Source organism: Paramisgurnus dabryanus, chromosome 17 (assembly GCF_030506205.2).
Source record: "Paramisgurnus dabryanus chromosome 17, PD_genome_1.1, whole genome shotgun sequence".
Lineage (NCBI taxonomy): Eukaryota > Metazoa > Chordata > Actinopteri > Cypriniformes > Cobitidae > Paramisgurnus > Paramisgurnus dabryanus.
Window position 1 is genome coordinate 14040961 of NC_133353.1, and position 16624 is coordinate 14057584.

The window sequence follows — 16624 nt, forward strand, 5'->3', positions numbered from 1 at the left end:
AGCAGTCTGTTTTGCAAACGAAAGTGAATGAAGTGCATTGTGGCGTGGTGCCGGGTAATATTTCAACACCAACTTAAGACCCAGTGTGTTGGGACTGAGTGCACCATTGTTCCTTTGAACATAGATCTCCCATAATATCTTGCTTAGAATAATAGTTAACAACAACCAAAAAACTTTATAGCACCAATTTTAATTTCAAAAACAAACAAGTACACAAAATGATACCCTGGGTGCCATTCACATTTCACATCTAAAACCGTACCAGAAAATGTTCCCTTCTTTCCAAAGTGCTCTAACTGCACTCTCCACAGATTCAGTAATGGGTCTCTGTGCATTGTTTCATCTATTTGTGTCAAAATAATAGCCGTTTGACAGATCAAGTATTTTCAAACCAGGCCTCTTACTTTAGTGTAAATCTGTGAACTGAATAGATAGATTAAAAATTAGCACCCATTACATTGTCAAAAACAATGTTATTTTGTATTTTTGGTATGATACAACGTGTTTGCATGGTTTATGGTTCAAAAAACACATTATTTCCAGATATCGTAAATTATTGTTGCTTCTCTATGCTCTGCCTCCCTGAAACGCACTGATTTTGTACAAAGCTCACCATTCTGAAAAGCGCTGTGTCCTCATATACATGATTATCAGTCATGTGACCTTATACGTCATTCCAGTTGCCTGCCACCATCTTGAGTACCTACCGAGTACTGTCTATAGCTGGCTTGCTACGATTTACAGCATATATTCCGCTAAATATCTTATTTTCTTGTTTTTAGTTTGTATATTTTATGCATTAGATTCATATAGCCATAAATATGATGCATTTACATATGTCATAGAAAAATGAGCCCATGTGTCTTGTGTTTTAGTCATCTCGACTTTTTTTATAATCAAAAACAGCTAACATGAAAAAACTGTAAATATATGATGAACATAACAATACAAGCTTACTTTATCTGGTGCAACTCTACGACGCGATTTCATTTTTATACAGTCTGGCATTTTTGCACTTCGATCGTGCTCCTTATCACCTTTTCCAAAACACTCTCAACAGAGTGGAGATTATATCTAACCTCTGGAGAGGTTTCTCAGCGGCTCTGTAAGAGGCTAGCTGGCCCGCTATGCTACCAAAACAAAACATTCGGGTGTGCAGACTGTGCACGCATGTCTCTGCATGTGTAAGCGCAGAAGTACATTTTACTGACATAAGTTGAATCCTTGTAATCGTTTTATGATTGGTTACTACCCCCATCAATCAAAACTTTGCTGGATATGCAATGGCTGGCTTCATTTTGGCTTCATCAAGTCAAAAGCAAAGGTGCGCAAAATGACACCTCACTTACCCAATGTGTGCTTTCAGGACATTTTAAGTTCTCAAACCTTATCAGATTTGACAAAACAGAAAAATAACGCGGAATATTTATTGGAACAGTTTAACGAAGCAGAAATTTTTTTGCCTCAAGGAATTTTTGCAATCGAGTTATTCAAGTAACTTGATGAATCGTTTCAGCCCTATAAAGGACAGATGTTTACCCTGATGCAAAGTCAGTGGTCAAAAGGCATTCTTACCCAAGCACAATAAGTTCTCCATATTTGACTGGCACTTTGGTTGAGGATGTAGAGATGTTTTCCTGGTCGGGGGAGAACATGGATGCAGTGTGTGTGGGGGAGAGGTTCTTCCAGCTCCCAATGTGAACGTTACACAACCACACACACTCGGCTCTCAGCTCTGTCTCCTTTTCATCACCATCATCATCACTGCAACTGTACAAATTAAAGAGAGAGAGAAAAAAATGTATCCATTATTAAAACTTTAGTACTTCTTTACTTCTACCTCATATGCAGAATTTTTTTTAGTTTTAGCAATTTTTATCCAGCATACTGTGGGTAATTTACTTTAGCAGGACAGGACCTCATAATTCCAAAATAATAGTGCTCTTGTATAGGGATGCAGCGATTAGCCGGTTTCACTATTAACCACACTTAACCACTAAAATGCTGGGGTTAACTAATCGTTTTGAACTGTTACACCGTGTGTTACACACACACACAAAGTTGCACTCAAATCAGATCCATGATCCACCAAGAGGCGCGTGTGCAGGCGTGCTTGTCTTGATGAAGAACTGGTGCACTGTATGACAAAGCTTCGTGAGAGACATCACTATGGGTTCCAGTGTTAAGGGACTGCTAAATTTACTGTTTTTTCCCAATAACGGTGATATGGTTTTTAAGCACATTTACGATATTTCGATATACACATGGCTGTTCGCAAGTCGCATCAAAAATGCACGTTAAATGCAGGTCAAGGCATTAAATGGACACTTCATCCATTTGCATAAAGCTTTGTATAGTTAGAACCCCAGTCATGTTTTTGAATGGTCGTGCATCATTTCCTCAGTTGCCGCTGAGACAGAAGAAATACAGATTTTAGTGTTGCACTTCCTTCTTTCAATGATGTAAAAATCATCATTTTGCTCATTGAAAGAAGGAAGTCCATTATCTTTGTTGAGGGGGTGAGACTACAAAAACCCTATTTCTCGGTCAAATAGGCACTAAATTCTAAATGTATGTTACATTTCGACTACAAATATGATTAAGATTAATGTTTCTTCGGGTGAAATGCTCCTTTAATTCTTTCCAAAGTCTTTCGTAGCTAAACAACTGTGAGCCGCACTCTCCGGGACGGCGAGGAAAATGGAATGAAGATTTATATCGCTCATCTATACTTCGCGTCAAATCATATCATTGTCAATACGCGCTCAATTAATCGGTTCAGGACTTTGGAGAGTTTGCCTAAAGAAGAGCTGTCACTCAGAAGTACGAGAAGGAGGTGCAGGGTTACAGATAAGAAAAATAAGTCCGGTTGGGAGTAAGGAAAGGGGGACAATCGCGCTGGGACTGTTTGTTTGGGTTACGTATTATTAGAGGTCGACTGATTTATTGGCCCGGCTGATAATTTGGCATATTTAAAAAAAAAAAAAAAATCGCCTTTGGCCGATTTTGCTGCAAAATTAGGCCGATTAATAGGCAGGCACATCTGCGGGCAACTAAGCGTTGTTGTAGAACTTGTGAGAGCGCTTCTTGTTGCCTGAAAGCAGATCTCTCCCAGTCTCCCGGAGACTGCATGTGTGACTGCAGCCGTGTCTCATTCACAAACAGCTTAGTAAACGATGGCGTGATCGCGCAAATTTAAAGCAGTCAGTACAACAGTACAACAGTGTGCGATGCACCGTCCATGTGGTCACAAAGATTGGGCTCATTTAATGTGATTAAAGAGAGATGATCTTAGTTTGCGTAACAGAGAATGAGCAGAGCCGTATCTCTAAACAGTTTCTCTCTGCTCTCCCTCGCGCATATTCCACAAAACAAAACTGACACGATGGTGAAAGCTCGGAAGACCAAATCATATCCAGCGAGGAAATGTTATTAGTGTTGTTACAGTAACACTTTGTAACAGTTTTGCGTTGCCCAACCTGAATTAGCACACAACACTCCCAATTCGCGAACTGACTCCTTTGAACTCCTGTTGAAACAAAAGATCTGTCCAACACTGAACCCACAAGATGTCACTGTCAGCACAATCCATCACTCACAGCACCTCAAAAATGAGAATGTAAATATGCTTTAGAAAGATTTGCCCTAAATAACAGACTAAACTAAAAATAAATAAAAGTTTACTACGTTAACTTCATGATGATTAAATAATTTATCAGGTCTACCAAAGAAGGATTTATCCTACAAAGCAATAAAAGCCATGGTAAAAAAACTGAGCAAAGAGCAAAAAATTATGACAGCAGAGTGTCAGGTAATATCTGTCCGATAAATGCATGGTGTTGAGGAGGTTGTAAAACTCTTCAGAAAGTCATAATTGTTTTAAATACTTTGGCTTAAATAGTGACATTTTTACATTTAAAATATCTGCTAATGATGAAGACATTTTGATTACTTCTTAATGCGCAAACCCCCCAAAAAACCTGACACATAAAATTAAGATCACATATGCAAAATGTCAGCCAACAGAACTGTAATAACAACAACTGTAAAATTTTACAGAATAATACAGTAAAAAAATGCACTTCCCATAAATACTCTTTCTATACCAGAAACAACCAAGTTAAATAAGGAAACACACCTTGTTCCTGCATCACATCTGTGTTTGTCACAAGGTCACAGTCTAAGCAGTATTCAGAATCTATAATAGTTTCACATAAGTCCACTTGTGCAAAAACAATTCTGTCTATCGCAAAGCATCTTCCTGAAAATCATAATTAAACTTGTTGTCTTGTCATCCATGCCTACTGCGTTGGCACAAGATAGACCGTTTCTATAAGGGAGGTAACAGAAGATGCTCGGATGACACAATCGCCAGACAATGTTTGATTGGTCTGCGATTATTAAAGCAACAGATCAGGGACTGTTGTTCACATAAAGATGTGTTTTTGTACCCAATAAACAAGAACACAGGTGTTCCGAGAAGAGCTATAAAGGTTAATCTTGCCATTTGTCTACAAAAGCCATCAAAGATCCATCTAGCACATACATTTTCATACTGCAGTACAATATACACAACTCAATATTGCAAGATTTTTTATATTTTTCTAAATGCCATGCCAGCTTTTATGACTTTGTTCACTGTGAGAGTCTGCTTTGATCATAAAGAACAAAACTAAATAAAAAAATTGTTCAGTATTCATTATTCCAAAAACTGTAAAACTACATTTGAAATTACTTTGTAAAAACATTTTCATAAGTATCAACAGAATAAAACAAGCTATACTTCTACAACAAAACTGAGAGACGGGGATATAAAAAAGACGTTATATGACACACCTTCCAAAAGCACAGAAAGACAAGAACATTACACAACATTAACTGCGGATCAGCCCTCTTAAAGAAGGCATTAATAAACCTGTATCAATGCTTCAATTGTGTGTCAGTGTAACAGTTAGGCCTGAAAAATTATTACAGGACAAACCTGCTCAGAACTATAAATATAATGAACACTTCTTAACAACCCTCTTTCATGCGATTTTAGGCTATGTTAGAGACTTTTTATTCCGCGTTATACGAGCGTTTTGGGGGGAAATTTGTGTGCATATGGTGACACAAAAGTGTGTGATATTCAATGTAGAATGCACTCCAGGTGGCTAGGTGGCAATGTTAAGCACTGACACACAACAACACCAAGTCCACACGCCTTCGTACACCTTCGTCCTTGTTCTCCCAGGTCTCGTCCAAAGCCGTCTGGTTTGCCTCTGACGAATTGGCCCATCAACAATTTGATAGAGGTAATTAATTAATGCACTTTCTCTGATCAGTAATACTAGCTGTGAATATTTCGTACAAATTTTTACGTTTTCACCCTCTAGCGCTCTCGTGTAAACAGGGCTTTACTTTCTAAACACGAGGTTTTCAATCAGTCAGTCACCATTTAGAGGGTTCTTCCTGGACAAGTATATAAAGAAATATTATATAAAGTCGTTAGTGAAATCCTATTTTCTAAAAGATCCATTGTTTGGATGCAAACTTTTAACCATCAAAACAGAAAATAAACTAGAACAATGCACACTGCAGTGGCCAATATATCAACCAATATTTGTAATATTTAAAATATTTTTAATCGGCCAATAAATATTTTGGATTTTTGAATTTTTTTGATTATATTGAAAAGACACTCTAATGTAAAGCCAAAGTCTGACAAAACACTAAAATGACCAATCATTATTCACTTTTTAATTTGAAGTTGCGTTGTTTTACACACAACAACACTTTGGCATGCAGCAAAATCTTATTCAGTACCGTGAGGTGTCTGATCCACAGTACATATGTAGATATTTCTCTCTCTCTTTGTATCTTTTAGCCCTTTAACCTTTGACTGTAAAAAAATATGGACAGTGTCCGTGACATCACCCATAGGTTTGTGAAGACATTTTTGCAGCTTAAAGTAAGCAGTGCCTGCCGTTGCCATCTTGGCCATGCGTCACCGCACATCACTCGTGGATAACCAAAAATGGGTAAAGAGGTGGGACATGGGTGAAGCTGAGGTGGCTGGTTGCTGAAACTATGCCCGGCTAGCTCGATTCTAGTGACAGCAGTGGCAGTTCACCCGTCATTTAAGTGCCCACGCCCTTAATTATGCAGAACTTTAAGGCTTCATCATTTATACGAATGAGTTACAAAAAATCCACCCCCCTCACATACACGGTAAAATTAGCTATATAGACCAAAAACACCCTTTGTTCCAGGCTGTACACTATTTTTTCTACTGTAACGTTGGGTATTTTAACATGGAGGTCTAAGGGAATATACTCTCTTTTGGAGCAAGCCTCAAGCGGCCAGTCGATGAATTGCAGTTTAAAGCCCTATTCGGACGGGATTAGTTTTACAGGGGGACCTCTGAGAAAATCGTGCTTCTCAGAGGTCCTCTGTGTTTTTAATCCCGTCCGAATCGGCCATGTCTGTGTTTTTCTCTGACGACCTCCGTAAAAATTCCAGAGCAATTTACCTACTGTTTTTCGCCGAACACAGAGGTCCTCTGAGAAATGTAATCCCGTCCGGATGCAAATGTCTGTGTTTGCCCGCAATATCTTTTGAAAAGCGGTTCATTTCGTGTTTTGGCCAACTTGATCTGCCGTAAGGTCTTACTAATGCGCGTATATTGTATTTCCTGAGTCCCATTCATTCAGATATGAATGTTTTTTCGAATTCTGCAAAATAAAGTAATTAAATCAAGACGAGCTGAATATCATACACTGTTAAGACTAAACACTGATATATCATTAACATTATAAGAAACTCCGTTCAAAGTTGTTCAACTCCGGAATGGTAATGTTAATTAATAAAGATATTAAATTGTATTAATCATTATTTCTTCATTATTTTGTGTTTGTTATAAGCAGACAGTTATATAAAACACGTAGGCTAATGTTACTTTAGTATAGGATTTGTATATTTTATTGTGATTTGTTAAAATTAAATTAATAAATTACATGTTCTGTCTGATTTTACATTTAAATTACATGTTCTGTCATGATTTTACATTTAAAGCAAAATATTTAACATTACAAACACGCGTATCCAGAGCACGTGCTACTGCAACGCCCAAATGCATGAAACAGACACTCCCATCTCTGGAATAGCCTGCATTTAAATCATCATTTTAATCCTGTCCGAATCGGTACATAAAATCACAGACGTCCTGGGGGACACGCTGAAACTCAAACGTCGTTTGGAAAACTAATCCCGTCCGAATAGTGCTAAAGACACTTCCGTATTGGCTTCATCAGAGAGATCTGAAGATTGCCCCTCGTATTTCACACAGGATCGTTGATTTACACTGTCAATGATTTTCTGGAATTTGTCTGTGCATTCAAACACAAACCTTAAAGATTTCGTAAAGAGACATGATGTGACATATTTTTCCACAGCGTCGGAAGTTTGCTAAATATGTGTGATTTTTCTCTCAAGAAACCACGTGCGTGCATTTTTGTTTATGATAAGATCATAAGGAGCGCAAGATGATCTGTGTCATGCTGGAAAAAGATCTTGACTGCAGCGGGGATAGTGATGTGCTCCCTGATCTCTGCTTTAGTACAGTTTTTCGACATTTCCCAACGTGAATGTTGATCTGGATTTAAATCCCTCGGTCAAAGAGCTGAACCACAACTTTTGGTTGTGATGACACACTCCAAAAGAGAGAAAGAGAGAGAATAAAACTATGATGTGAAAATCGGCTTTTATGTATAAGGTCATTAGAATAGAAACACACACATAAATACATAAGTCTTCTCAAATTGTTACTTTTTTCTCAATCTCTTATTCAGACACAAGACTATCACAAGTCAGTAAAATAACTCTTACAAAAACTTTTTATATCTACATTTCTCACCATCAGGAGTACATTTTTATCAGACCTCTTTATTATGCACAGCACTTCAGTCATTACTTCTATTTGTCTCTGCTACAACGCAAAAGCCATCATAAAGCCCAGCCACTGTACAATACAGTACCAGTTTTCCCTGCGGACAGATGCACACCCTGCTTTACACACAAACAGCAGCTGCTATTTGCACAGGGCTGCTCTGGCTCTCCCCTGTTGTTTTTTTGTCCTGATTCGTGTCTCGCGCTCTCTCGCTCCCTGTGCGATGACCTCCAAAATAACCCAATCCCTTCAGGACAGAGCAGGCTGGTGTTGAGTCTAAAAAAGAACCATTTACAAAGATCTCCACACACACAGAGCAGCTGCAGTCTAGAAACACAGAAACTTCTGTCATACAAGCCCTCACCCACAAAACTGTGGCTGTTTCAAAGCAGAAATGTCAATGACTCTTTACACTCACAAAGATCAAGCTTAGCCCACAGGTTTTTAAAACAAAAACAAAACACTGAATATAGTTTAGCTTTTCACCATTGGTGAGAAGCTGCTGTCATCACTGCTCGGCCCCGGATGCAAGTAGACTGTACACAATAAAGCTTCAGTGTACGCACGGCTACTTTACAATGACTTGGTCCAGGCTAAACGCAGCATGGCTTCACTTTTACAACTTTATTGGGGTTTTTTTATTAGCAAGCTGGGATCCTGCTATTTCGTGCCAGTTGCCCCGACCAGTTTACACCAATAACTGCCTTTTATCCTTAACAGTTCTCTCTAAGACCATGCTCACACTTAAACTGAGTTAGGCCTGTTCTTCAACCAGATTAAAGGGCCGTTCACATTATAACAATAACTATACTGAAGTTCGGGTGCATGTGCCCCTTATTGATATTAAAGGTGAGGCCTTAAAAGTCTTATGTTTATTTGACAGTGAGTTAACATTTAATTTACAAATTAAATACAAATTAAAGATTAACATCAATTTATTTATTTTTTATTTATATTGCTTTATAGAAGGAGGCATCATAGACTTGGCAAATTCATTTGTTCAGAAGTTTGTAAGTACAGACATTCATTGTGGGCATTCTTTGCAGTTTATCCAACATTAATACAGTTATTGGATTTACACCGTATCGAATTTAGGAGTATATCGGCGATATAAATTTTTGACCATAACGTCCAGCCCTAACTTAGGGTAATGAATTTGAAGAAATACCATCAAACTAACATTCAAAACTTGTTCCAGACAGTTTGTGCTGTAGACATCAACGACCTTAAACTGTGTGCAACTGGTGCAATAACTTTTGTGAACAACAAGCTTATTTTATTCCAGACCCCCCATGACATATTAATCAATATATTATTTTTAATGCCGGAGCACCTGTGCTAGAGACATTGCATAAGCAAGCACCATTCATATAATGGATACGTCTTTGGGATAATGTGTAGTTTGACAAATCTTTCCGGAGAAAGAATGCAAATACACAATACACAAAAACATCACAATACAAAAAATGCCATGAAAACACCCTAAACCAGTGCTTCCCAATCCTGGTCCCCAAGGACCCCCTTCCAAAAAGTTTGAGATGTTTCCTTATTTAAAACATCTGATGTAACTAATCAGCATCCTTCCAAAATGTTCAACATGTCTCCCTAACAAGCTGATGAGTTAAATCAGCTGTGATAAATAAGGAGACATCTAAAACTTGAGGATCAGGATTGGGAAGCACTGCCCTAAACAACAGCAACAAATAGCAATTCAGTTTTTCAACACAGAGCTGGAAAGACCACATTTAATTTAACTACAGCATTACACCATTGGTTGTAAAATTGAGTTTTAAATCAGATGAGGGAATGGGATCAGACATTGAGAAGAGTTGGTTTCGAGTGGCAAAACATTTCACTTTAACAAAGTGTCTTGTATCTGTGAACTAGCCCCTTCTATCAGCATCCAATTTCAACCCCTGCAGAATCCCAGGACATTAAAATGGTTTGTATCATAAGTTAACGTCTTGATATACAAATTTGGTGTAAGGAACACCAGCATGCCATTATCTGCAATTCTGAGGGCAAGCAAAACCTGTCTGACTTGCTGTCATTTCAGAGACATGAGTGTATGGACAGGTAAATAGCCCTGAAGCAGCCTATGAGCTCACAGATCAAGAAAAGTCCCAATACAATACAAAAAATGTCATGACAACACCCTAAACAACAGCAACAAATAGCAATATAGTTTTTCAACACAGAGCTGGAAAGTCCGCATTTAATTACTAAAGCATTAACAATAGCAAACACACTCATTGTCTTAAAACACAACAACCAAACACCTACAAAGATTTCATTGTGAAAAGGTTTCAAGGTGCAAAATTCATCAAAAAACATTCAAATGGTTTACCTTGGGAAGTCTAAATTATGGTCCAACAGCAAAGAAAACTCATTTTTTAAGAGTTGGTAGGAAGTGTTAGCTTAAAGTTACCACCAAGAGAGTATAAAAGACATTTCAGTGGCATCTGTGGTCTAAAATAGATCCAAAAGGAGAGAAGGCGATGGAAATGAGAAGCGAGGATCTCACATCTGTATCCAGTATGGGCATGGTCTTTGGGACACACAAGCGCCACGTGCGGCCATTGGGAGCTTGAAGTGGAGCATGTTGGTTGTGCAGCTGTAGATGCAGACAAGCAATACATTCCTCAGCCGTACATAAATTTGTACATAACTGTGTCAAAGGAAACTTCTAGCCTCTACTACATTTAAAGCCAAGAAGAGGATTTTTTTATAAATCAAGTCTATAAGGGCGCACTCACACGATCCAAACCAAACTGCACTCAAACGCATTTGACCCCAAAAGCCTGATTTGGATTTTCTGATGCGCGCAGCAGGTTTACGTGAATGTTTGAGCCGTGAATGGTGGATCGGCTACTTTTCTACCACTATCCTAATTTTTTTAATGTACTGTAAATGTCACAAATCAGTGCAGCCCTGACGGTTTGATAGAGTAATAATTTGAATAAGAAATCATTTGTATTTCGTATACATGTCGAACGCGGAGTATACATGGAAAGCTGCGCGAGCCAGATGCGGAAAAAAGTATACCGCGGTCTTAACAGTTTTGCATTTCAAGATCTCTGAAACAAGACTCAAAAACTCTCCAATTAATGGTTCTCTTGGAGAGGATGCAATTGTTTACAAACCAATAAATCATAGGGTAATTTTCATCTTGCGCTAAACTATCGCTTTAAAGACCCTTCATATTGGGCACGACACAACAATTCGATTCGCAAACAAGGCAGGCTTTTACACAGAACATAAAACAATTGATTGTCTTGAGATAATTTACACTTTCCTGCATGGTGCTGATTGACAATGCATTTTGCACCTGCCCACTAGATGGCATCACTCACTATTTAGCTGGTCAACCTACTGTTTTTTACCACTGAGAATAAGAGCTAATCCACAGGGAAACACATTTACCAATTAACTTAATTTTGCATCGTATCGATGTTTCATCCTGACGGATCTGGCATTAGGAAGCCTGAAGCAGCTATTTTTTGAAACCCGTGTTTGAGAGCGGATAAATCTAAAAATGATACCCTTGTGGTTTCATGTGTATTTGTATTATATATATTTTGTAAAATTATCATGTTGTCAACCCACATCTCGACCCTATTCAGACACTGCTACATAATGTACAGTGCTCATAAAATATCATCAAGTCTAATATTTTAAGCAGTATGTACACATTCTAAGTTAACCCTCATCACTAAAGTAAAAATAACAGTTTAACTCTTTCACTGCCAGCGTTTTTTTTTTTAAAGTTGCCAGCCAGCGCTTTTCATGATTTTCACCAAAGTTTAATGCCTTCCAGAAAATGTTCTTCTTTAAATATATAAACATACAATATACCAAATGAAAGAACAGACCCTCTGCTTTCAAACAAAAAAAACATTTCATCCTACCTTCAGTGGTTCTTTTGTAATCCGCTTTTGAATATGGGTAGGTTTCTGCAAAAACACCACATTTTGAGCAAAAAGCAGAGATAATTAAATTTTTGTGACGGACTTTTCATAGAGATCCTATTTAGAGCAGTCTTTAAAACAGACACGGACATGCAGCCGCTTGCCATAGGGCAATACTTCCGGGTTTAAAAAGGGAATCTCGTCATTGGCAGGGAAGCGTTTTCTCTTGATTGACGAGATATCTCGTCAATGGCGGCGAAAGAGTTAAAACAATCTGGAGGATTATAAAAAAAAAACCTCACACTGCACTTTATGATCTGTATGGGGGGATGCTTTTGCCATTAAGAAAAATGGAGGATATGCGATGGCGTTCATTGTAATTATGAGTTTATGGCTTATCAGGTGGGTTTAAAATAATTTGCACTGTGCAGATTGATTGGCATGAAACAACACCATCGTGACTGCAGAGCACACTGCTCCTAATATGATTTTTAAGCTCTCTCGTGGTTAAAAGCAAAGAAGATGAGGAGATCAGGCAAGATGAATCTGATATCTATGAGTCTGCATTAGGCATGGGCTGGTAACCGGTTTCAATGTATACAGAGGTTTTAAAGACTCAAGGTTTCAAAACCACTAACATTTTCTGTGATACCATTCTAAGGTATGAGCTGTGTTTACACAAAATGTATTGCCATGTAATTGATTTGATGTTTACATTTTCATATACATATATATATATATATATATATATATATATATTGCAAAAATATTTTTTGAAAAAAATATTATAATTTAAAGATTTATTTTTACCTGGCACACATTTTGTATGTTGCTTAAAAATAAAATGTATTGTGCCAAGTTGAAAAGTTGTTCGTATACACCAACGTTTGAAAATATCACATTTGAATGTTGCAAATACCGCAACAATGTGAAACCGTGGTAGTTTTGCTTAAGGTTATCATACCATCAAAATCTCATACCGGCTCATGTCTAGTCTGCATGCAGAAACACCATTATATTCTGCTGCACCAGCGATATCACACAAACAAAGAATCTTCAACACCATGCAGACACAAGTCTGCAAAGTAGCCTGAACTCACCCCTCACAACAAATCAAAGCTTAAGAAAAACTCTAACAAGAAACAAGATACCTTTGAAGCAGCACGAGAGATCAAACATTTCCTACTGACCCTACACACACACAAAGAAAACATGTGGGTTTCTGCAAATCAAACAATTCACACTAAACTGCTAAAAACCGCACACACTCCTGCTTCATGCAAAATATCAAAACATGGAGCTACTTTAATATCAATATACCAGGTCATTGATATGCCATAAGTTATGATTTTCAAAGAGGATATTGAGAGATGAAGAAAACAAGATAAGAGCAGATAGACAGATAAAAAAACTCTTTACAGCTTAAGCTTCATAGAAAAGATGTTTGTGGTCTGTGGCTTCTCCAAACCAGCACCTAAAAAACTGTGATCGGCTTAAAAAAATAACAAACCCAACCAAGTGTCTTGTGACAACAATGCTCTGTCCTTACTTGCAGTTTTGACAACATTTTTGGTTAGAAAAAATGTTAGATTTAGCTGTCACAAATTTGTGTAAATGTAATTTTGTAACAGGAAATAAATGTAGTTCTAAACATAAGTTCAGGAGGAGCCTAAACATTCAGGCCTGTCAATAATCATTATGAGCGTATATAAAGCATCCTCCGATCACAATTCTCTCACATGATTCTGATTTTTTTCAACCAAATCATTTAATGCACTCAGGTAAAAAATATAAGCTATACAAGAGAACCTTTAGTTATCATGAAGTGCTAACAGTCTCAAAACAAGAGAGTCTTAAAAGTCTCTTTTCCTTATTTTAGACTAAGATGAACTAAAAATCTGTAAACTGTTACTCATTAACAACAGAATGTTAACATTAATAAATAAAAATTTAAAATAAATAGCTTTAAACTTATTAAACTTATTACTTTAAACTTATTAATCGTACAGCTCTACTCATGACAGAAGTCTTATTAAAACACCTGAAAATGCTAATCCTATCGAAAATAATGTTAATAAAAATCTGGAAAATTATATTAGCCTTTTAGACGGGCTGGTAGAATTTCAGTTAAATTGACTAAATCACTTACACAAATTATTGTTTTACTTCTTCAGAATATGGACATTGAATACACCTTTTGTTTCAAAAAACAAATCTCAGCTCTGAAAGTTGTGCATTTCAATTAAATTTTTGAAGTGAGGAAAAGAAGGGTGGACCTCCATCTGGTACTGATTACACCACAAAGGAAAAGACCTCTGCAATGCCCCACCCTTCCATGCACACAGGAACATACAACATATTGCAGTGCAGGCTATAAAACTGAGTCCAGAAGTGTGTGTCCTTTGGTACTAAGTTGAAAGCTTTTTAGACATGCTGTCACTTGGTGATCCAAAGTAACATATCCACAGACATGAATGGTTTAATTATAAAAGAAAATGTAACAACCTATTGCATTAACTCTATGAATGTGGTGGATCATAACTAGATATCAATAATATGATCACTACTGAGTGCAGAACTGGATTGGATGATTGGATGAACTGAGAATGTTAACTACGCAGAACCATACATGGGACACATGTATTTGTGTTCAGTGAGGTTTCAAATCATCACTTTAAACAAATTATCCAAATAAACAAGAGAGTAGGGCTGTGCAAAAAAATCGACGGCGATTATCATGTGCATGTCATCAGTAAAGCCGGTTCTGTGATTAGAAGTAAATCGCCATCAGCTGCTTTCAGATGGAGCGGCATTTATTACACAGACCCGTGGTTCACCGAGAAGCTAGGCAAAATCGCATAGATAATCGGAGTCAATCTTCCTCGATTATGAACCTGATTTTGCCTAGCTTCTCGGTGAACTACGGGGTCTGTGTAAAAAATGCCGCTCCATCTGAAAGCAGCTGATGGCGATTTAATACTAATCACCGAACCGGCTTAACTGATGACACGGGCATGATAATCGCAGTCGATTTTTTGCACAGCCCTACAAGAGACTAAGGTTTTTTTTACACCTGGTGACTTCCGATCATAGAAAACACATGATAGCTATCCGATCTGTAAAAAGACCAGGTGAAAATGCCCTCCGAAAGGTTTGTGAGACAGATTTAAATGAACACTTCAGGAGGTGGTCTGGGACACATTTCATATAAACCTGGAAAGTTATGTCAGAGTTATGCACTGACAACTCTCCAAATGTACAAAGAAAAATAAGAAACAACAAAGAAAAATAACTTTGAGAGTTTTGTGAAGCTTTTTCCCGTCATGGACCTGTACATTATCAGTGGTTCCCAACCTTTTTAGCCCCAAGTACCCCCACAGCCCTATCAGTAAGGCTCAAGTACCCCTTCATCGAAACTTTTGTTTTAAAGACAAACAATTAGTAATATTAATTAATGAATTATAAATAAATTTTAAACATTAAAGTAAAAGGCAGTGACTGATGAAGCATGTTTTTTTCAACAAACCACTATCATTGTTTGCATTTTATCAGCTCATTTGCATTTTAAAAGACACAACCCAAAACGGCACATTTTGCTCAGGCCTACAAAATGGCAATTTTGACATGCCATAATTAATTATCTGTAGGGTGTTTTGAGATAAAACTTCACATATGGACTCTGGGAACGCCAGGGACTTATTTTACAAATCTTATTTTTTTTATCATATTACCCCTTTAAGGGCCAGATTTACTAACAGCTTGCGCATTATGCGCAAACCATCATTTTGGCGTTAAATAACGACTGAACTTACTAAAGACACGCAGTAGATATTTAGCTCTGAAAAGGTGTTATTTTTGCGACCTCATTGCATATGCATTTGTGGAAGTTTTCCTTTTAGAAGCAACATTAATGCGATGAGAGTATTACATTTTACCAGAGGAACATACTTTAAAAAAATATATATATAGTTTGCCAAGCCATGCTATGTTTAATTTGCTGGAGAAAAGAGGAGGAGAATTCATGAGGAGAAGTCAAATCAGGTATTCTAAAACTTCTTTTACCCTTCATCTTTCGTCCTCCGGTTCTTAGTGTCCTTTTACTTAGCTGGAATTACACACTCCGCAGTCCGCATTTTCATTGCGATGTCCTGCCGAGGTCTCTTATTTGCGACCCTGTACTAATTTGCGCTGCTCTTAGTAGATTGCAATGGTCATTATAGAAATGTGCATATGTCATTATTGTGCCTGTGTATTTTATTTGCGCCTTTGTAGTAAATCACACGCACATTTTCCACTCCGGCGCTTATTTGGAATTGAGCTCTCACGTCCTTTTTAGTAAATACCCTAAATTTACTAAAATCTCAATTTAAGTTACTGATAATTAAAGTGTGCAAATAAGTTAAATTATTCTGTTCAAATATAAAGAGAAACAAAATGCGTTTAGACATTCTCTATAAATACAAAATACATCATACGGGACAAGATATGTTAGCCAAAAACGATGCAAACGTTTTTTTTTTTTTGCATCATTTGAAAATGCAATGGCAGCGGGAATGAATTTTATAACATTATTTGAACATTATTTATAGTTAATAAACTTTGTGGCTTTAGAAACTATTCAGGTTCATTGAAAATAGTCAGATCGCTCTTAATTTGGACATCGCTATTGCGTTTTGGATCATGCAGCGCATTTACTCTTGACAGCTAATTATATTAATGATAAGATTAAAATTACAAAGTTGTCCTTTTTACAATGCTTTCCTCACAAAAATCAATCGTATGTAAATGA

The 16624-nt window shown here is 37.2% G+C and overlaps 1 protein-coding gene across 2 annotated transcripts in view; it reads right to left on the bottom strand.

Annotated features, from left to right (window-relative positions):
- peli1b (pellino E3 ubiquitin protein ligase 1b) overlaps nt 1-16624 on the bottom strand; it is a 39531-nt gene that overhangs the window by 10264 nt on the left and 12643 nt on the right. Inside the window, exons 1-2 of one of the 2 annotated variants that reach the window (XM_065255194.2) lie at nt 4139-4300; nt 1576-1770 (exon numbers count right to left, since the gene is read on the bottom strand). In XM_065255194.2, the coding sequence (XP_065111266.1) occupies nt 1576-1655 (80 nt within the window). In that variant the 5' untranslated portion in view covers nt 1656-1770; nt 4139-4300. Of the gene's footprint in view, nt 1-1575; nt 1771-4138; nt 4301-16624 lie in introns of those variants that run through there. The other variant, XM_065255193.2, reaches the window with a different exon arrangement.